This window comes from Fusarium solani (assembly GCF_023522795.1).
Source record: "Fusarium solani strain SB1 chromosome Unknown bctg00000003_1, whole genome shotgun sequence".
Taxonomy (NCBI): Eukaryota; Fungi; Ascomycota; class Sordariomycetes; order Hypocreales; family Nectriaceae; genus Fusarium; species Fusarium solani.
This window is the reverse complement of record NW_027072154.1, coordinates 807,306-829,015: the sequence shown is the minus strand read 5'-3', so window position 1 is coordinate 829,015 and position 21,710 is coordinate 807,306. Positions and strand designations below refer to the sequence as shown.

Below are 21,710 nucleotides of genomic sequence, written 5' to 3'. Positions count from 1 at the left end.
CAAGCAGCAATTCAGAGTTTCGACTGACATCAATCGCCGTCTTTGCCTTGTTTCCTCTCCTCGGGGGTGCCGGTTCTGAGTCGGTGAAGAGCTTGCTAGGCCTTCTACCCCCTGCCCGCTAGGGACCCGCTCTCCCTTGTCCTCCCATGGTTGACCAGCCAAGTTTCTCTCCCCTCCTGTCGCCGCCGTCGCCGCCGCCCGTCTTGGTGTTTTCGCTCCACCCGCCATCATGACTAGCGCTCGTAAAAGCAGCCTTGCTCACCTCGGCCGGCTTCTGCCAATCAAATGCGCACACTCTACTCTAGAGGGTACTTGTTGTCGCCAAAAAGGTACATCCAGAGATCCTTCGAAATCTTGATCATGACTGTGTCAACACTGTATAGCGTGCTCATCAACCCTGACGCCCGCATTCATCTGTCCGGGACCCCACCGTAAGCTTGAACCCGTTCCTTTCAAAAGATCTTGATCTCGTCGTCTTTGAGCTTCGAGAGCTGCCAATCTTGTGCTTCAATTCAATCCTCATCCTCAGTTTCTTGGGTTTGCGCTGTTCACCTTGACCAATTCCTCCAACAGCAGCCTTGTTATCCTGAAAGAAGCCTTACAAGCATAAACTTTGAACCATCTCAACTTTTGCTTCATCTGAGCTTCTCACTCGCTTCAACATGACGACCCAGGTTCTTCCCGCTTCCGCCAGCTCGGCCTACGACTACATCATTGTCGGCGGCGGCACGGCTGGTTGCGTCCTCGCTTCGCGCCTCTCCTCCTACCTCCCCGAGCGCAAGGTTCTCATGATCGAGGCTGGCCCCTCCGACTTCAACCTCAGCAACGTTCTCAACCTCCGAGAGTGGCTCAGCCTCCTCGGCGGTGACCTCGACTACGACTATGGCACAACTGAGCAGCCCAATGGCAACAGCCACATTCGGCACTCTCGCGCCAAGGTCCTCGGTGGTTGCTCTTCTCACAACACCCTGATCTCTTTCCGTCCCTTCCGTCATGACATGGAGCGATGGGTTGCTCAGGGCTGCAAGGGCTGGGACTTTGAGAACGTGATGCGCCATGTTGACAACCTCCGCAACCAGCTGAACCCCGTCCACCCTCGTCACCGTAACCAGCTGACCAAGGACTGGGTCAAGGCCTGCTCCGAGGCCATGGGCATTCCCGTCATCCACGACTTCAACCACGAGATCAGCGAGAAGGGTCAATTGACCCAGGGCGCTGGCTTCTTCTCCGTCTCCTACAACCCCGACACCGGCCGTCGCAGCAGCGCCTCGGTCGCCTACATCCACCCTATCCTCCGCGGTGATGAGCGACGACCTAACCTGACTGTCCTTACTGAGGCCCACGTCTCCAAGGTTTTCGTCGAGAACGACGTCGCTACCGGTATCGCTGTTACTCTCAAGTCCGGCGAGAAGCACGTCCTCCATGCCCGCAAGGAGACCATCCTGGCTGCTGGCGCTGTTGACACTCCTCGCCTGCTCCTTCACTCTGGTATTGGCCCCAAGGCCCAGCTGGAGGGTCTTGGTATCCCTGTTGTCAAGGACATTCCCGGTGTCGGCGAGAACCTCCTCGACCACCCCGAGACCATCATCATGTGGGAGCTCAACAAGCCCGTTCCTGCTAACCAGACCACCATGGACTCGGACGCCGGTATCTTCCTCCGACGAGAGCCCACCAACGCTGCTGGCAACGACGGCGATGCTGCTGATGTCATGATGCACTGCTACCAGATCCCCTTCACTCTGAACACCGAGCGACTCGGATACCCCGTCATCAAGGATGGCTACGCCTTCTGCATGACCCCCAACATCCCTCGTCCCCGCTCCCGCGGCCGCATCTACCTGACTTCGGCCGACCCTGCCGTCAAGCCCGCCCTTGACTTCCGCTACTTCACCGATCCCGAGGGATATGATGCTGCTACCCTGGTCCACGGTATCAAGGCTGCTCGCAAGATCGCTCAGCAGAGCCCCTTCAAGGAGTGGCTCAAGCAGGAGGTTGCCCCTGGCCCTAAGGCTCAGACTGATGAGGAGATCAGCGAGTATGCTCGCCGTGTCGCCCACACTGTCTACCATCCCGCTGGTACCACAAAGATGGGTGATATCGAGCGCGACGAGATGGCCGTCGTTGACCCCGAGCTCAAGGTTCGCGGCATCGGCAAGCTGCGCATCGTTGACGCCGGTATCTTCCCTGAGATGACCACTATCAACCCCATGGTGACCGTGCTCGCCATTGGTGAGCGGGCTGCCGAGCTCATTGCTGCCGAGGAGGGCTGGAAGCCCAAGCACGCCCGCCTGTAAATGGTCGGGAGAGTAGTTAGTGTGATGCCTGCCTAGGTCTCTCGGAACGACGGCGCATGTATGGATACCAGGTGTTTGTATGATTTAATGATTAGCGCATGTTTTCTGCGACAGATAACAGCCATGGAGAGTATGATACGGCACAGGAATGCCGCCAAAGAGGCATTATTGCCAGCGTCGTTTGTTAGATGAATTCCAAATCTGTTTTGAGAACTTCTTTCGGAAGTCTTTGACCCGATTCCGTGCGTCGGTGATGTTTAGCGATGCTCTCACTGGCTCGGGTATCAAACCAGCCTGACGTAGCCATTGGCCCAAGCTTTTGGTCAGCACCAAAATAAGATTGGCCGAGGGGATGCAATGGTAGGTGGAACGCCGGGCCGACGAGTAGTTCCAGCAGAGCAAGGTCTTAATTACACCTTAATCAAACTAGGAGCCACTCGATGCGAAAAGGTTAGCCATGATGAAGATAGCAGTTTCTGGTATAGATTAAGATGGCGAATGATTCTGAAGGGTCCCGGATCTTCGGGTTCCCTGCGCGATGCATCGGTTGTGGGATGGGATTCCCAGGGATCGACGGAGAATCAGAGATTAGGAACCACGGCCCAAAGCTGCCATCATGGAACACCATGTGATTGATCGAATGGCATGCATCATACGGAGGATTGCATGCCACCTTCTTTCCGAACCCTGTATGCCGTTGATTGAATTCGTTGGAGATGGCAGACGAGTAACCCTGCAAAAGGGTCCAGATCCGAAGGGTCGAGATGGACGCTCGCGACGAAAGCGAGGTACGAGTGAGGCAAGTGGCTCGATCTTGTCGGTGATGCCGCTTATACTTCGGCGATGAAGGGGAAAAGCACGGCTGCGCGACGAATCTAAGGACGGAAGTGGCAAACTCATGGGTCGTGGCCCGGAGAGCCGTACCTTCATGAGGTCTGGAACAGGAAAGATGTGGGGAGCTACCGGGATTTTCGGGGCGGAGGGTCTTGGACCGAGTGGATGGTTTGACGGATGTCAGGGCCGAAACGTGCTTCGAGATCCACTCATCCCGCCCTCACGGCGTTTGTTCAAGGTCCATCAGCATGGGGCCCCTCTAGAACAGAGATAAAGCAACTGCGGAGGCAACGGGAGAATGACCTTCTCAGAGACCCGGTCCGCCCAGCCGTCTGCTAAAGGAGGCCCTCGCTGAATGGGGCCAGGCGTTTTCTGAGTGAGCTTTATAGGAGCAACCGCTGCAAGCTGATGAATGGCACGCGTTGGCTTCGGTCCTTGGTTTTCGATCTTTGGTCCATGAATTGATTCGAGTTGATCCAGTTCAATATCCCCATGGAGGCAATACCCAGGTTGCGCGAGGTTCTTATTTCTTTCCTAATGTTAAACCGTTAACAAGCACAGGCACCTCTCCACGACCAAGACTCGAGCGACAGCTAAGTTACCCGTCCGCTTGCACATCAACAGTACCATTTGGCACAACGTTTTCTAGAAGGGACAGCATCGGCGACACAAGCCATGGCTACACCATCAGTTGACCTGCCTCCACCATCTGACGACGAGGTTGCAGTGCCCATGCTTGACCATGCTCCAGGTCTAGCGTCCGCGATTGGCGTAGCGGCAGTGGCAGCCGTGGCTGGACACCAAGTTCTCGGAGGTGGCCTTCCCCGGAGCATTGACGAAGACTTGTGCCACAAATCATGCGACGGCAACGACAGTGACGGCAGGGGAAAAGAAGAAGACGGCAAAGGGCGACAGCACGATGAAGAGAAGAGGAGGAGGAGGAAAAAGAAGATAAACATTCGCGAAGAAAATCAGCAAAAGGGTCTAAGAGAGGCCCAAGAAAAATGGGATGCGGCAACAGCCATGGTTGCAGTCAGAACGGAGGCAGGAGCGGAGGCGATTCCGGGGAGTGTCGCATCAAGAGGAGAAGGAGGAGCTGGACTCGGAGCTGGAGTTAGAGCTGGAGAGCCTGAAGGGGTCCTCCCGTCGCCTAGAAAAGGCACCGATTTGGCAGGCCAACAGGTCAGAGCTGCACTTTCCCGCTCCCGCCTGGGTCGTTCAACCCCCTCATCCCCAAGCTTGGGCTCCCTCTCGGTCACAGGCACAAGCTCGTACCATCTCGCCAGCACCAACGCCAACACCAACAATCTTAGCAACTACACCCAAGGCGGCCGTATTACAAAGCCCCGACATCGCGCCTCTCTTTCAGCGTCAATTGCAGCGTCTCTTACAAGTGCCGTTGCTGCCGCCGAAACCGCCAAGTTCACTTACGGAGCAAAGGTTGCCGCGACTCTGGCTGCCACAACAGCGACAATGGTGGGGAATCTTGCAAGCACCACTACAACGGCCACGGCCTCGCCAAAGCTCAAGCACAACGGCCTGCCAACTTTACAGACGACGTCTAAGACTACGGCGTCCACCCCTACCGTTACCACCACCAACTCTACCGCCAGGGAATCTCCTGTGCTCTCTTTCTGGGGTCCTGAACCCATTGCGCTTCCCTCGCGTTTCTCTCGCATCAAGCGCAACCTCATTCGTGGACACGAGGCCGAGCTCGAAGCCAGCTGGACTCGTCTTATTGCTGCTCTCCGCGACGAGGTTAGCCGTATCGAAGATCTCGGCGCTCACTTGATTCCCTCGATTGAGTTTTCTGACATTGACGATGAAGCCCAGACTGCCCGCTTTGGCCATGATCTGAAGCGTTACGGTGTCGGAGTTATTCGCAAAGTCGTTCCACGAGCTGATACTGATACTGCTGTCCGCGAGACGGTCGATTACCTAGACAGCAAACGCCACATAAAAGCGCTCCAACACGACCCGGCATGTTTCGATTTCTTTTGGACCCCGGCTCAAGTCCGCTCACGCGCACATCCCAACGTCCTCAGCGCCCAGCGTTTTATGATGGGCTTATGGGAAACAGGCCCGGATGACCAACTTGTCACTAGGCTACCCATTACCTATGTCGATCGCATTCGAGTGCATGGCAACACGGAAAACCAGTCCAACGGTCTCAACGTACCACCTCTTGAACCCCCACAATCCGCCGATGACTGGATCCAAGCTCTGCAGTCTTCGGCTGGGATCATTGCTCAGGTTGACAATGGCTCTCTGGAGCGCTGGGAGCCTGATGGCTATCAACATGCAGGGACTTACAACAATATTTTCCATGGGCGCTGGGAAGACCATGATCCATGGGAGTGCACCAGTCGTACCTCTGTGACGACAGATCTTTATAACGGTTATGGTGCCTGTACTATTTTCCGCATGTTCCAGGGCATCTTGGCCCTTTCTACGGTTGAGCCTGGCATGGTGCGTCTGCTACCGTCACCCAAGTTGGCAACGGCCTACTACCTGCTCCGTCCGTTCTTCACCACCAAGAACCCTCCTCCTGAAACGCGCAGCGGGCCTGAGTGGGATGCCTACTTGGCTCCTGAGAACTGGCAACTGCAGCGAGACCCCGACTCTATCATTCACGGAGCTGTCCCGGGCCATGCACAGAGAATCACCGAAATCTGGCACCCGCACTTACATTTGAGAAGTAGCATGATCACATTACCCACGCTGCAGCCCGGCGACTACATTTTATGGCACCCTGATCTCCCATACTATCTCTCCAGCAACAACTATGGTCTCAAGACGCCGAGCGGTAGCAACAGCGAAGTCAGTATGCTTGTGTATATGCCAGCAGCTCCTCTCACACAAACGAACGCACTCTACTTGGCGCGACAGAGAAAGGCGTTCCAAAGAGGCCACCCCGGTCCTGACTTTGACTCCACTGGGAGGGGCATAGTTGAAGAAGACTCCGATACGCGACCTGGAGAGAAGGAGATTGCCGACGTCGGTGGCCCGGCCGCATTGCAGGCCATGGGCCTGGCTCCTTGGGAAGTCGCTGGAACCCGTTCCGGATCACCGCCTAGCGACAAGGCGAAATCCAAGGATGAGGAGGACGTGGATATGCAAGCTGAGACCAGAAGCCTGATGAGCTCTTCCTCGATCTCTCGAGCTGAGGCCGAGGTTGTACGTCTGGCCAACATCATCCTTTTCCCGGACCGGTCAATGATGGGATACTCGGTTTAAACAACGGTCTCATGCCCCAGCGGAAGACTTTTCTTCCTTTTATCATGTCTTTTCTTTGTTATTTGCCACGGCATGTTCACGAGCTGTGGATCGCATGGGGATGAGTTGGATATCGGTCGGAATGCATCACACGGAGTTGAGGGATTGATTGTTCATGGGAGATAGACACTTACAGTCGTTGCGTCTAATATTGGACTGAATAAAGAGGCGGATTTCCATTCAAACGATGAAGAGTTCTATACCAAAAACCACCTGAAACGCCGCATCCCCAACGCCTGTATCGCAGATCCTTACTCAATCATCCAACAATTTCATCCAAATACCCAACAATGTCCGACACCAAGCAGGCAGCTTCATCAGGCGACACTTGCTTGCGTGACCCAAAAACACCAATATCTAGTTGCGTACCATGAATTGAAGCCTCGATATCTATGGCCAGCTGTGATGATGAGCGTTAGTAAAAGTCTTCTTAATTGCACTTCTGTAGGGGAACATACCGGAATGTCATTCCTGAGAGCATTCTGTTGGAGCCAACTGTGGGAAAGACATGATGCAGGCTCATTGCCGACTCCGTCAAGCGCTTCAGCAGGCAGCACCTTGACGGAATTCTCGGCGGGTTCTATATCATCGGGGAGACTGAGGAAGTTCACGAAGGAGGATACGTGGACACCAGTCCACCGGGCAATCTCCCAAAGACCAACATCTGCCCGCCCATTCGACACGATGAGATGAATGTCTTTCTGAATGGATTCCGCAATAGCGGTCAAGGACCGATCGGCGGGTTCGTCCACCTTGAGCGGAACGAGATTCAATGTTGGGTAAGACAGAGGAAGACCATGGTCAACGCCTCGATTGGCGAGGTATATGCCGAAGACGACAGGCTCAGTTGGGACGCGGTCATTTCGCGAGGCAAGAACCTTGGCATATGCCGCGAGGAAGAGAGACTGGATGGATATGCCAGTTTGAGATGCCATTTTCCGAATGTGGGCGATGTCGGAGATGGCGGACTTTTGTAGGTGTGATACTCGCTCTTGGATACTGGCTGATGACTCGGTCTGTTCCTTTGCGGGAGGCATGTCCTGCAGGTAACTCGTCCAGAAGTCTTTCCTAGAGCTCTTGGCAGTGTCGGTAGATTGGCTGACCACAAAGTTCCTCCAATGTGAAAGACCCTTGTTGGGTTGGGCAGACTTCCCTTGGAGGAGCTCAGAGAGTCGCTGCAAGAGCGAAGGGAGGGCGACTCCGTCGTAAAGAGCGTGATGGATCTTCAGACGGAAGAGCCAGGCCTTGTCATCTTGTTCCGCGACATGGGCGCTGACCAATGGCTCAATAACACCAGTTGGTTCGGTGCGTAGCTCAGATGTCGACAGCGGAATTCGGTGACTCCTGAGGATAACTTGCAAGAAAGGGAGTGTAGTAGAGCCCGTGGCAATAAAGCACGTCCGCAGGAGAGGCGATTCGGAAACGAGGCTATCCCAAGCTGTCTGGATGTCATCCATACCAAACGACTTGTCGATCTTGCAGGGGAACTCGGGATAGAACACCGAGCCTTCGGCATTCTGCCAGGCACTCAGCATGTAAACCTGCATTGGAAGCGCAGGAAGCACTTCAATTTCCGTTTCAGCAATGTTGTAGTCACCGAGGAGCTTGCCTACGTCGACATCCTTCGGCGGCACCCAAGTTTCGGAACTTGCGGGCACCTGGGTTCCGTCTGTCGAGGCACTCTTCGCCTTGTTGCTCATCTCGAAGATGTTTGAAGCTTTGATGAGATCCTGAGGCCGGAGGTTCAGACCTCTCTTTCGAAGGAGCGACGAAACCTTGATTGCGCTGATTGAGTCGAGTCCGAGATGGTAGAGGTTGTCCGACAACTGGATGGACGGGATTGGAACGTTGGAGACTTGGTGGAGAACCTCGCGAATCTCAATTGAAGTGTAATCCCAATCTTCGACTCCGTTGGACAACTCTTCGGTCGGAAGAGCATCATCGAGGCCAGCGGTGGTGTCCTTGAGGGTCACAGCAGGCATTCCACAAATGGATACACCTCTTTCTTCGAAGGATAGAATATCTGAAGCACTTGATTTCATCAGGAATTCCATGATGCTATCAAGCATTGACATCAGTTGTTCGGGAGATCCTGCCAAACTGTACTGGGGTTGATAGGCAATTCTCCAGACCAGCGCATCAGACATGGCCTCGGCCTCCGCGCAAATCGGGTACTCGGTAGCTGATGATCCATCGACGGACTTCAACAAAACCGGACCTTGGTCGTTCTCGGATGATGGCGACCTTTGGAGGATGAAGAGAGTATTAAAGAGACCCCGTCCACCAATGTTCGTAGCCAACCGCGCTTTGCGGAGTGGATAGTGTTGGAACTCTCGGATGTCACCCATGTTCTCTTCCAGGTACTGAAGGAACTCTGAGGGCGAACCATGCAGGATGCAACGCAGGGCAACGGTATTCATCGTGGGGAACACGAGGTTGTCAGCTCCATCAAAGTCTCGTCCAGACATGATGATGCCGAATGTGACATCAAGGCTCCTTGTCTGTTGAGCCAGAGTGATGGCCCAACAGGCCTGGCACAGGGCTTGCAGGCTGATGGAAAGCTTCTTGCAGAGGGAGTTGATCTCTACGATATTGATCTTTGACTTGAACTCCCGTCTTTGCAACCCGTCCGTAGTTGGAGAGGAGCTTGACTCTTGCTTGGAGACGAGTGTAGGCGAAGCGCCGTCCAAGTATTGCATCCAAAACTCCTGGGCCTCGGGGCTTTCTGACTTGGAAATTCTCGTGAGGAAAGGTTCCACGGGCGGTTGCGACACCTCTCTGCCCTCGTAAATAGCCTGAAGATCTTGGAATAGCAGGCCCAGAGACCATCCATCATAGAGCGCATGAGCCATGGAGAGGATCACGAATCTTTGAGAACCAAGAGTCACCAGTCGCAGTTGAAATAGATTGCTCTCGCCATGGCCTGACCTTGCAAGTTCCGTTGCGGAGGAAGTAATGCGGTTCAGATCACTCAACTCCTGCAATTCCAAAGTATCAATGTTCATGTCTGATGGCTTCGACACAACTTGACAATATGTCATCTCGAGGTCTTGGTCATCGACCTCAAAGAAACCTGTTCTCAGGATCGGAGTATGGCGGACGAGTTCATTCCAAGCGGCTAGGAGCTGGTCGGTGTTCACGTTCTCCGATACCTCGAGGACATCGTGGTTGAAGTACGACTCGAAACCGGACTGGATCATGCCTGCAACGATCGACTCTTGGAGATGAGTTGCGGGGAGGACAGACTCAACAGTCTCCAAGTTCAGACCAGAGCTTTCGAGATGTTGCCTCAGACGACGCTTGGTGTTCTCCAGAGAGTCTTCTTCCGCATGGTTGGGCGAATCGGAAGAAGCAAGGTTGCTTAGTTCAGTGATCATTCTGGCAATCGTCTGGTAGCGCATGATTTGCGATGGCGGGAGAGTAATGTTTCTCTTCTTGAGTTTCGCTGAGAGTTTGATGACATCAATGCTGTCAAGGCCGACTTCCAGAACAGAAATCGTCTCGGTGACGTCCGAGGCTGTAACATCGGCCAGCATGGCGATTTCTTCCTGTATCACTCGAGCATCTCGGGTCCATTCAAACTTGCTCTCCTCCGCGGGTGCTGTGGGAGCGTTAAGGGATACGCCATTGGCGGGTGATTCTTGTACATCAAGGGCGGGCACTTCGCTGTCTGGCGATGACGCCATAAGTTCAGCATCGCGTTCAACCTCATCAAGTATCTCGTTCAACTTTGATGAGGACGCAATATGTCCTTGTGCAACAAGCGTGAGCCGGAGTTTGCCTGAACGCGTATACACAGCCTCGAGCGCCAGAGGGTAGTCAGGGCTGGAGTGACCATCAACAACATCCCAGGCTCGATTGTCCTTCTGAGCGGGCTCAATTTGGTAAGTCAACAGGTTGTCAAACAACGCCTTTCCATCCGAGCACCACTTTTGGATGTTCTTGAGGGAAACATGCTGGAACTCGAGGACAGAAGCGTTGAACTCGTGGCAACGTCGGACTAGAGCCGTCCATGTCTCCTGTGGGATTTCCTTCCGGTAGAACGGAACTGTGTTGAACAATGGGCCGATGGTATACTCGACGTCTGCAAGGCCAATGGCTCGTCCAGAGACGATGACACCCAAGGTTGGCTGGCCAAGACAGAATCTTTGCAGTGCCGAGCTCCACAAAGCCATCACCACTGCTTGCAAGGTGACATTCTGAGACGAACGCATCGCCTCTAATCCCTCGGTAGGGATTTCGCGCACAGCAGTGATGGCTGTTTCTGTGATATCCTCTCCAAGCTCGGGCATCGGCGTGAAAGACCAGTCTTGGAGATGACCTTCCCAGAATTGTCTGCAACTGTCGTGCCTGAGTAGTGGACCGTGGCTCAATGCTTCCAGGAATGGTGCGCCGTAGGGTGTCTCCTTATGGGTGTAGACAGCAGCAAGTCGATCCATCATGAGGTCAAAACTGTTTCCATCGTACAGAGCATGGAAAATGTGAACGACGAGGAGCTTGGACGTCGGTGTCTCAAGATAAGTGAGCAGCAGTGGTGTATGGATGAGAGATCTGTTTTGCTCAAACCCAGTCCTTCTTTTGCTCCTCAAGGGAACCCTTCAACAAGTTCTTGGTTGTCAAGAGTGTGTTCTCGCCAGGGGAACTGCGGTCTTGTCAAAGTGGCCTGGACAAACCCGTCAGTTGTGGGAACAAAGGCGGTCCTCAGAATAGCCTCCGACTCGATCAGGTCCTCCCAAGCCCTTCGCAGCAGGCCCACCGAGGTATCTTGATGAAGCTTGAGCTCAAAAGTATTGAAGTAGACACCCCGCTGGTCGCTAGTCATGGACCTGGAGATGATGCCTTGCTGCAGAGGCGAACAAGGAGCAATGTACTCGATGTCTGCGGGCTTCACGCCGAGACTTCGGCACACCATACCACGGTACCGATGGCCAAATGCCTGGATGGACTGCTTCACTTCCCGAACGAGCTTCTCCTGCTGAGCGGAGACACCCTTGGCCAGAGAATTGGCAAGGTCGCCAATCACGGGATTCTTGAGGAGAAGAGCAGGGGAAGCTGATTTGAAGTCACGGGACTTGAGCAGAGAAGACAACCGCAGAGCGGTAATTGAGTCCACGCCGACATCAAAGATACTTGTGGATGAGGATAGATCCTGCTTGTCGACGTTGCTGAACTCTGCAATGACCTCGAGTAACTTGTGCATCGTGTCCTGGGCGGCTTGGGAAATGGGAGTGGTCGAGGCGTGGGATAACTGCATGAGCTTCTCGGGAGACAGTTCAGCAAAGAGTCTCTTGAGATCCTTGATCTCTGCTTTGTTGTTCGGGGAAAGCGGGATGTAAGGTAGTGAGAAGATGTAAGTGGGCACCATGTACCCAGGGAGTTTCGCGCGGCAAGCCTCCTTCGCTTGAGCACCAAGGCCTTCTTCGTCCTGAAGGATTTCGAGAGATCCCTTGGTGGACTGTTTACCAACAACGAAAGACACAAGAATGTCTTTGCCGCTCGTGCCGTGTCGAGTGACAATGGTAGCCGCGTCTTCAACGTCAGCAACACCAGTGCGGATCGCATGGGTGATCTCAGCAATTTCGAGTCGTTGGCCACGAAGCTTGACCTGGTCGTCGGCTCGACCGAGGAAGTCAAAGCAGCCGTCGTGCAGCATGCGTACGAGATCTCCGGTCCTGTAGACTCTCTCACCGAACTCTGGGAGCGTCGGGAACCGCTCTTCTGTGAGCTCGGGTCGGTTCAGGTATCCCTTGCCGACGAGCTTGCCTGACACGCACAGCTCGCCAACACCACCACGGAGAACTGGAGTGTTGGTGTTCTGTCGGAACACGAATGAACCAACGTTGAGGAACTGGTTTCCGATGTTACTGGGCGGCCAGTGATAGGGACACGTTGAAACATTGTGACGCCGATGGTGGCTTCTGTTGGTCCATAGGCGTTGTAAATGACTGCCTTGGGTCCCCAAGCGTCCAGGATTTCTTGCTTGAGTTGCTCGCCTCCGGTGATGAAGACACCACGGCAGAGGCTTGGGACCTCGTCCGGATGTGTGAGTCGAGCCAGACTTGGGGTGAGATCAATGTGCGTAATGGCAAGTCGGTTGATGGTTGCAGTCAGGTCGTCTAGAATAAGGTCCTTGGGAGCTGCAACAACAGCGATTCCCACAGACCAGCTCCAGTATTGTTCAAGGACCGACACATCGAAATGGAGAGCAGCAAATTGCAACCACCGTGAGTCAATGTCCCAGTGTCCCCTGAAGAGATCCTGGAAGGCCATCATCGCCTGGACCGCGTTGTCGTGTGTAATCTCGCAACCCTTGGGGGTACCTGTGGTTCCGGATGTGTAGAGGCAGTAGCAGGTATCGGCTGGAGTAGCAGTTGGCTGGAATTCCAGTTGGCCATTGTCGATTGCCTCTAAGGCATGCTGGTCAATCTTGACAATGGTAGCATCTGTCTCGAAGTCCAGGGTCTCAGGGTTTGTTGCGAGCAGACAGGGAGCTTTGGAGTCACTGAGGATGAACTCTTTTCTTGCCTTAGGTGCTGTAGGATCGAGAGCAACGAACGAGTAGCCTGCCTTTAGGATGCCTAGAATGGAAAAGTAGGCCTCAGGACATTTGTCGAAATGGATAGCGATGATGCTCCCGGCGGCGGCCTGGCTGTGTAGCATATTGGCCACCTTGTTTCCCATGGAGTCGAGCTGCTGGTAGCTCCATTGTTGCTTGATGGGAGCTTCCCCTTGAATCCAGACACAAATTCAAGGGCGAGTTTCGTCGGATGCGAAATTGCTCCCATCTCCACGAACTGATGAAGCAATTGTACGGGTGCTTCAAGAGTTGGCGCTGCCGCAGGGAGTACAGAGTACAAGCCCCGAGACCGTTGCCAAGCATCATCTTCGTTCCCAGCGATGTTACAAGCGATGTCAATCAACGAAGCATCGAACTGTTCTGCCAGGAGCTTTGCTTGCTCTTGCGGAAGGATGTCACTGTAATAAGTGATACAGAGGCGAACTTCATCGTTCTGCACTGGCTCAATCTCAAAAGAAACTGGATATTCCACCATGGCCTCGTCTTTAACGAGTTGCCAAGGTACAGATGATGATTCTGTGTCGGGCATCTTTTGATAGGCAATGAGCGTATCGAAGATAGGGCCAGCTGGGTGGCCCAGCCACTTCTGGACTTGACTGAGTGAAGAGAACTGATGCTTGTGGAGGTGCTGGTTGTACTCCATCATGTAATTCACCAGCTCAGTATTGGATGGCACATTGCTCGCCACGATGGGAACTGTGTTGAGGCAGGGAAATGGGGCATCCTTGGTTTCATCCGCAGTCCTGCCAGAGAGTGCCACACCAAAGACCACAGAATTCTCGCCCAAGTAGGAGGCTAAGACTCGTGTCCACGCTGCTTGAATGACGGCTTGAATCGTGATGCTTGAGGCTTGCGTAGCTCGCCTAAGCTGCGAGTATGGCAACGCCGACGTGATTGTATCGGCCAAGACCTGTCTCTCCTCAACTCGCAATGGAGTCATGATCGGGAACTTGTTCACAACAGTTTGGTTGGCCTTGGCTTCCCAGAACTCCCGCTCCGAAGCCTGGCCCTTCAATGACTTGCTGAGAATGGCGGATACAGCAGGCTCGACCCTCAGTACTGGCAACGGTCCCTTACCCTCTAGGAGTTGTGATAGATCATCCAGCATGAGGTGAAGGGATGGCGCATCGTACAGGGCATGGTGCATGATCAGGTTCATCCGAGTCTCTCCAGGACCTTGGCTCAGGACCACAGCCCAAGGTGGTTGGTGCAGCGACTTCTGGACATCATTGCCCAGGTCTGCCTTCAATTGCAGGAGGTTGATGTTGTCTGACTCGCCAAGGTACAGAGTCTTCAAAGGCAGAGCCGACGACTTGGAAGTGTGCCTGACCATGGCAAAGGAGGTGTCGGGAGAGTTGACAGGCACAAACCCAGTTCTGAGCATGGGATGCCTCTCTTGGAGCGCCGCCCAGGCGCTCTCCATACTTTGAAGGGAAATACCCTCCGAGACCAGGTAACTCACTGCGTTCAGATAGTGATCTCCCCGAGACTGGATGAACGATGCCAGCATAGCGGATTGAACAGGCGTGCAGGGCAAGATCGCCTCAATCTCAGCGGTGCTGGGCAAGTGTTTGGCAACATCTGCAAAGACCTGGCGCGAAAATTGCCCAAGGTCATACTCCTGCGCGTCTTCCGGCTCAGCCTTTGAGGAATTCTCCAAGAGCTTTGCTGCGATCTTAGAGCAGCTTGGACACTCAATCACGTCGGAGGCGGAGATGGCGAATCCTTGTTGACGGAGAATAGACGCCACTTGAACAGCATTGATGCTGTCCAGTCCAAGTTGGAAAATGGTTGTGCGACGATGGATCTGGCGTTCAGACACTCCAGACAGCGTTGCAAGTACCTGGCGGACCTTGAGTTCGAGATCGCTCCACTCCTCTTCGCTGAAAGAAGACACTGTGATCTCAGCCCTCTCCTGTCGGGGCTCAAGGAGATCGAATACCGACTGGAGCGACCTAGGAATACTAGTTCTATCCATCAGTGTGGCGTGTGGGGAGAGGAGTATGGCCCTGAGCATGAGTTTGAATACATCGGCCATGGCGGCAGCGATTTCCTCAGGCACTATGCTCATGTCGCGATGAAGGTTGATGACAAGAGAGTTCAAGCTCGGGCATGGAACGACCTCGCAAACCAGAGGGATATCCATGTCTCCAGAGTCGCCTTCAAGCGTCCACACATCCTTCTCGATGTCTTGCAGCGGCTTCTGGAGCAGTAGCAGTGTGTCAAAGAGATGTTTGCCAGTACGATTGACAGTCCGCTGAACAAGACGCAAAGGAGTGAATTGGTATGCGAGCAACTCCGCGTTCAGCTTTTGCAAGTGTTTCACCAGATCGAGATTGCTCCAGCTTACGGTGAAGTCTGCTCGAACAGGAATTGTGTTGAAGCAAGGTGCAACTAGTCGATCAAGACCCTCCATGTTCAATGTTCGGCCACTCACAACATTGCCAAAGCAGACGTCAGGGCGGCGGTACGCCATTGCAAGCACAGTGGCCCAACTTGCTTGGCAAATTGAAAGCAAAGTGGTTCCGAGGTCACGGAGACGCGCCTGGAGCTCGGTAAGAGGAAGATCCAGAGATGTTGTGTGGGTGCTTTGGTCCATCTCGCTCGTTGTGGGTTGAGCAAAGAGGGTGGAGGGACGGTATCCCTGGAAGTGCTGCAGCCAGAATTGCTCCGTATCGCCAGGCAAGTTGGTAGAAATCGTCAAGAAGTCGCTGTACGACACTGGTGGGGGCAGCTCTGCACCCACTGCCAGAGCTTCAACTTCTTTCAGGAGTCGCTCCATAGCGACGCCATCGTAGAGAGCATGGTGACAGATGAAGGATAGGAACTCTGATCCTCGATACCGCAGCAGCGCCAGAGATACAGGAGGAGTCCGTGAGTCGACTGGGTCGGGAAGGGTCTTCAGATGCTCTTCAATGGCTCCATCGAAGGATAGTTGGTTGACATCCAGAGTCATCCAGGGAATGTTCCAGCCTTCGAGGACGATCTGTGCGATGGCTCGTTGAGAGTCCGTCGTAGTTTCGAAGCAAGTACGAAGGATGTCGTGCCTCTTGGCCATTGTTTCCCAGTACGACTTAATCGCAAGGGAGTCCATATTCAGTCGTAGGAGCACCTTGTTGTAGTAGCCTCTTTGTCCACGGGAAAGCATCGCCTCTTGGAGTGGTGTGCAAGGCAGGACCGCCTTCACAACCTTGGACTCCTTGGCAAAGGCTTCCTTCAAGCTGTCTACAAATGTGGGAGGGAAGAACTCTTGACGGCTGTCTGCAACAACGTGATCCTGAGACTGGGCGTTCCGAGAGATGAAGTGTGCAAGTTGTGCAACAGTCGGGTTGCGCAAAATCTCCGACACTGCCACTCGAGTCTCTAGGACCGAGTTGAGAGCACGACCCAGGTCAATCGCAGAGATTGAGTCAATACCAAGCACCGCGAAAGGAGTCCATCGGCCAAACTCGTCTCTTGACACCTTGGCAGATTGCATGATCGCCTCTGCGATTGCAAGTTCCGTCTCGCTCCAATCCCCATCGTCTTGGGTATCAAGAGGGGATTTTGAGGCTGCCTCTAGATACTCTTGGTCAAGGGCTTCGAAGCACGTGCGAAGTTTTCGCTTGTCCACCTTGCCACTAGACGTGAGAGGGACTGTAGAGATTGGGATTGAGTATGAAGGGACCATGTAGGCGGGGAGTCGCGACTGCAAATGGGCGATGAGAGACTGCTGGGTCTCAGCAACAACCTCCAATGCGCGGAAGGCAGAAGACTCGTTCTGTGGGACAAAGAACAAGGCCAGCTGCTCGGGTGCGCCCTTCTCTCGTCGAACCAGTAAAGTCACGGCTGAGCTGGCCAGAGATGTCGAGGTTGTGACACTGTTGATCTCGCTCGTCTCAATTCGCTGACCTCTGAGCTTGACTTGGTCATCAATGCGACCCAAGATCATCAGAGATCCATCACTCAACATGCGACCCATATCTCCAGATTTGTAGAGTCTGCCATAATGGGGGTGTTGAATGAATTTCTCAGATGTGAGATTCGGCATGTTGAGATAGCCTTGAGCGACCTGCACACCCCCAAAGCAGAATTCTCCAACCCAATTGAGAGGAGCAGTATCGTGACTCTCTGGGAAAAGGACGACAACAGAGGTGTTCGGAAACACATGTCCAAGGTGTTCAATGTGGTCACCTTCTGCCATTTTCTTAATGGTGCAAATGTTTGTCGTCTCTGACGGGCCGTAGCCCTGCCACAGCTGTTGCTGCCATCGATCAAACACCGATTGGGTCATGGGTTCACCAGCTGTAACAAGGAATTCGACGCCGGGTGTATTACGAGGGTCCACCAGGGATGCCACCGTGGGTGTCATACTGAGATGTGTGATGCCCAAGTCGCGGATTGACCGTTCAAGATCTTCGAGAATTGTGTCGTTTGTTCCAGCACAGAGGCACATGCCTGCATACCACGTGTAGAAGATCTCAAACACGGATACATCGAACGCTTGTGAACATGTCTGTAGAAGACGGCCCTGTGAGTTGGATGGTCTCGGATACAGTGTCTCAAGATACTCAATGTTGGCCATGATACTGTGCTGCTCGATAGCAACGCCCTTGGGAGTTCCTGTCGTGCCAGAAGTGTAGATTACGTATGCAAGGCGAGAGCCATCGGGGGGGTCCCGGGGTTTGTCGTAGGGAAAGCAGTGAGGGTGGCGTTGTCGATGTTGATTAAAGATGACTCTGATGAGAAAGTTATTTGGTCGAGGGACTTGTTGTCTACAACAAAATGCTCAACTTCAGCTTGACCCAAGATCTCTTGAATGCGTGCAGAAGGAGTAGAAGGAAGGATTGGAAGATATCCACAACCGCATTTAACAATTGCCAAGATAGAAGCGTACAAGCTAGGTGACTTGTCCATGATGATGGCAACCACCTGCCCAGCTTGGACGCCGCAATCTTGCAAGTACCAGGAAATATTATTCGCCAGAGCATTCAACTCTTGGAACGACATTGTGGTTTGTTGAAGCCCTCCCTCAAAAGCATGTGCAAAGACCAGCGCGTCAAGGTCTGGGTTGCGACTTGCTGCTTGCTCGAATGCTCCAGCCAAATCCAGGGTGGATTGAGGCAAGGCAGGCGTGATGTTATCAATAGAAGGATCACAGGTGACATTCCTCTGTGTCCATTTGATATCCTTGTGGGGATTCTCCAAAAGCAATGAGACGAGGGACTCGAGCTGATCCATCATGTGCTCAACTGTCGTCGACGATGAGAAAGCCGTTTGATAGGTAATTTGAAGGGAGAAGGCATCATTTGTGGGCTCAACTTCAAATAAGATTGGCGTTTCCAGGCGGTCCAGATGGCTGGTCTCCTTTACCACATTTCGGGCACGTTCCGAGCTGGTGAGAGATTCTTGATATACAAAAAGGGCGTCATAAAGGCTTTCGCCCGGTTGCAAGCCTGCAAGCTTTTTGATCTCAGATAGCGAGATTGTGCAATGTTGCATAACCTTCCTGTTGGCAGAGTGAATACTATTCAGGAGGTCGAGATTGGCAGTCATGGTATCAAGATCTGCTCGGAGAGGCAAGGATGCAATGCAAGGCCCAATGATGTTTTCAATGCCCGCAACAGGAATGGTTCTTCCAGATGTCACGGAACCGATAGAAACGTCCCGTGTCCCCAGGATGCCAGACCAAAGAAGTGCCAAGGATGCCTGAAACAGAACCTGGGGTGTGCAGCCCAATTTCTGGATTTCAGCGTCGACCCGTTTCCTTGGCACTGCCAATTGTCTTCGGCTCGACGAGATTTGTCTCGAGTCGATAGCCTTGCCCTGGAGTTTAGGCAATGGGACGCGGTTCCAGCCAAGAAGATGCTCGGTCCAAAAGACTCGCGATGCATCATCTGTTTGTGGGTTGCTGTAAAACTCGACGACCCCGTGAAAGGGCAGGTGCTGCGGTACTGTCCCCTTCAACAGGAGTTTTGACCAATCAGAAAGGAGAATATCCATGGACCAACCATCATAGATCGAGTGATGTAGGTGAAGGAGCAAGCGTGATGAACAGGCAGATGACCCTTGCTGGATCTGGATTCTCAGGGGGTTGAGGTAGTCCTGTGGCAACGAAAGCGAAAAGTCCTTTTGGAAGCAATCCGAAGACTTGATTTGCTCTGGCCGAAGATCTTTGAAGAGGACCGCGACGAACTTGCCCTCAAAGGTAGTGAAACCAGCACGAAGGATTGCGTTGCGACGTGTCAGTTCCACGAAAGATTCCGAAATCTCCTCTATTGTGTAGCCTTTGGGAACCTCGAGTGCAATCTGGTTGCAGTATGCGGTTGGGTTCTGAGCTGTCTCAGCCAGCATGGCTGCTTGCAGGGGAGTACATGGCAACACATCCTCAACCAACGCGCTGAGCTTCTCCAACTCAGAGTTCTCTCGAAGAACACTGCCAAGCTCAAGAGAGATGGCAGCCTCCTTCGGTAATGAATTGGTGCCTTGAGCGCCTGCTTCTCTCCGAGCGGTAGAGATAATGTCGGAAATAGTCTTCATCATCAAAAGACCAGCTGAATCCACAGCGACGCCTGACTCTCGAAGGGCTGAGGCGAGCTTGATGGCTTTGAGGGAGTCTAGGCCGGCAGATGCCAGAGACATAGACTTTTTGACTTTGAAATTCAGAATCTCAGACACAACACCGATGATCTTTGTCTCAGTTGCATCCGCAGGTTCTAATTCCTGACTGTCTTCTGCCATGTCGGCCTTGCGCGCCTCATGCTCAGCCTTTAGCCTTTTCCTATCGACTTTGCCGCTTGGCAATCGTGGGAACTCGGACATCAGGACAACTTCTCCGGGCACCATGTATTGGGGCAACCAGTCTCCACACTTCTTCAAGATAGCGTCCTCGGAAACTCCCGCGTCAACGGCGCAAAAAACAACGAGAATGGAATTCACCACAGCTGCGACCGCGCTGTGACATCCCGATGTCCTCAGAACAGCTTGCTCAACCTCACCGAGTTCCAGTCGCTGGCCACGGAGTTTGACTTGGCCATCTGAGAGGCGACCAAAACACTCCAGCTTTCCGTTCGGAAGCAGGCGAGCCTTATCTCCGGTACGATAAATACGGCCATAAGGAGAATCAATGAATACCGATCGTGTTTGTTCTGGCCGGTTGATGTAACCAGTTGCTAATTGGTAACCCCCGACAGCGAGCTCTCCAACCTCACCCTGAGGGAGAACTTTGAGCTTGAAATCCTCACTGTCCATCTCCGGAATTTCAATGATGAAGCAAGAAACAGTATCAAGCGGTACACCAATGTTACCCGTCGAAGAGTCACACGAGAATGCGGTTTGGAGAGTGCTGATATCAAAATTAGATGAGATGCCACGGAATGATGAGGTGGACTTACCAGTGAATCGTAGCCTCTGTAGGACCATACATGGCCCAGAGCATGCTGGGCTTGCTGTCATCTCCTCCAAACTCTTCAACTACCGGTGCGTTGAGCATTTCTCCGATAGTCAAGAGCACCTTCAGATTCGGCGCGTTTTCTCGCTTCCGCAACAAGCTCCCAGCGACAGTGGGCGTCAGCTCGCATGCATCGACATCCATGAGGCGCAGCACAGCAGGGAGATCGTTCAACATCTCGACTCTGCGAACAGTGACGAGAGTTACTCCTCGGAAAAGGGGGAAGAAGATTTCAAAGACCGAGACATCAAATGTCGGTGCTGCAAACTGCAGAAAGCGGGAAAAGGAGGGGATATGTCTATCATGGGCGAGGAGAGCTTGCGTGGCAGCGTCATGGGAGATGCCTACACCTTTTGGCGTACCTGTAGACCCTGATGTGTACATGAGGTACGCCAGATCTTCAGGTTGAGGAATTCGGTGCTGGAGGTCAACTTGGGAGGCTTCCGTGGTGTCTGCGTCTCCATCAACCGTGATGATGGTTGCACTGACATCGTGGGGGATCCCTGATGCCAGCTCTTTGGAGACGAGAACAACAGTTGCAACCACGTCGCTGAGGATGAATTTCACTCTTTCCGGAGGTGCATCAATGTTCAGAGGACAGAATGCTCCTCCAGCTTTGAGAATAGCTAGGAGAGAGATATAGAGGAGAGGAGATTGGTGGATGAGCACTGGAACCACGAGCTGTCCATTTTGACTGCCAGAGGCACGTGTTATCCGCCTGGCGAGCGCATCTGCTGCATCATGAAGCTGGCTGTAGGTGTAGGAGTGGCGACGGTTGTTGCCCATGTAATCCAGTGCTGTTTGTTGGTTTGGAGGCTTGACCAACTGGTGGAGGAGGTTCGGTCCGGGGAGCCTCGAAGCCCGGGGGTTGAGGATGGATAGCCTAGTAGCATCCATCTTGGCGAAGCTGTTGTTGCGGTTGCTGCTATTATTCGTGTCAAATGTCTAGTGGGTGAAAAAGATGGTGTCGAGTAGCACGGGCGAATACTCTCTGCGAGTAATGGGGACGGAAATCTAGAACAACAAGCAACACCGAAAACACAATACAGTCGGCGACGGTGACGGCGACGTTTGTAGACGTGTACATGCAACAGAAGAGATGGCCCTTTTGGGGAGTACATCAGTCAGTCATGCGCCTCATTCTGGGACACAGCTCGCGGACCAACACGCCATTAGCTAAGATTGGGTGGACCAACATCAGGCTGCTTTGGAGGCTTCCAACACCACGCGGAGCCAAGGCTCGGGGCGGGCGGGCACCAGCCGGGGTGCAGAACGGAGGCCGCGAATGGGGACGACGGCA

At 53.5% G+C, this 21,710-nt stretch overlaps 3 protein-coding genes across 3 annotated transcripts; 2 read left to right on the top strand and 1 right to left on the bottom strand.

The window, feature by feature from the left end:
* Positions 1-662: 662 nt before the first annotated feature.
* Positions 663-2,294, top strand: MRS44_005824 (uncharacterized protein; the record flags this gene model as incomplete). Its single annotated transcript, XM_046270070.2, has 1 exon — positions 663-2,294. The coding sequence occupies one exon, from the start codon at positions 663-665 to the stop codon at positions 2,292-2,294; it is 1,632 nt and encodes a 543-aa protein (XP_046140602.1).
* Positions 2,295-3,803: 1,509 nt separating this feature from the next.
* On the top strand, positions 3,804-6,365 carry MRS44_005823 (uncharacterized protein; the record flags this gene model as incomplete). The annotated part of the gene is made up of 1 exon (XM_046270067.2): positions 3,804-6,365. The coding sequence occupies one exon, from the start codon at positions 3,804-3,806 to the stop codon at positions 6,363-6,365; it is 2,562 nt and encodes an 853-aa protein (XP_046140603.1).
* A 298-nt stretch (positions 6,366-6,663) lies between these two features.
* On the bottom strand, positions 6,664-21,307 carry MRS44_005822 (uncharacterized protein; the record flags this gene model as incomplete). The annotated part of the gene is made up of 7 exons (XM_065621547.1): positions 6,664-6,804; positions 6,863-10,955; positions 11,078-12,252; positions 12,309-13,132; positions 13,309-17,699; positions 17,858-20,305; positions 20,355-21,307. The coding sequence occupies 7 exons, from the start codon at positions 21,305-21,307 to the stop codon at positions 6,664-6,666; spliced, it is 14,025 nt and encodes a 4,674-aa protein (XP_065477619.1).
* Positions 21,308-21,710: the final 403 nt, after the last annotated feature.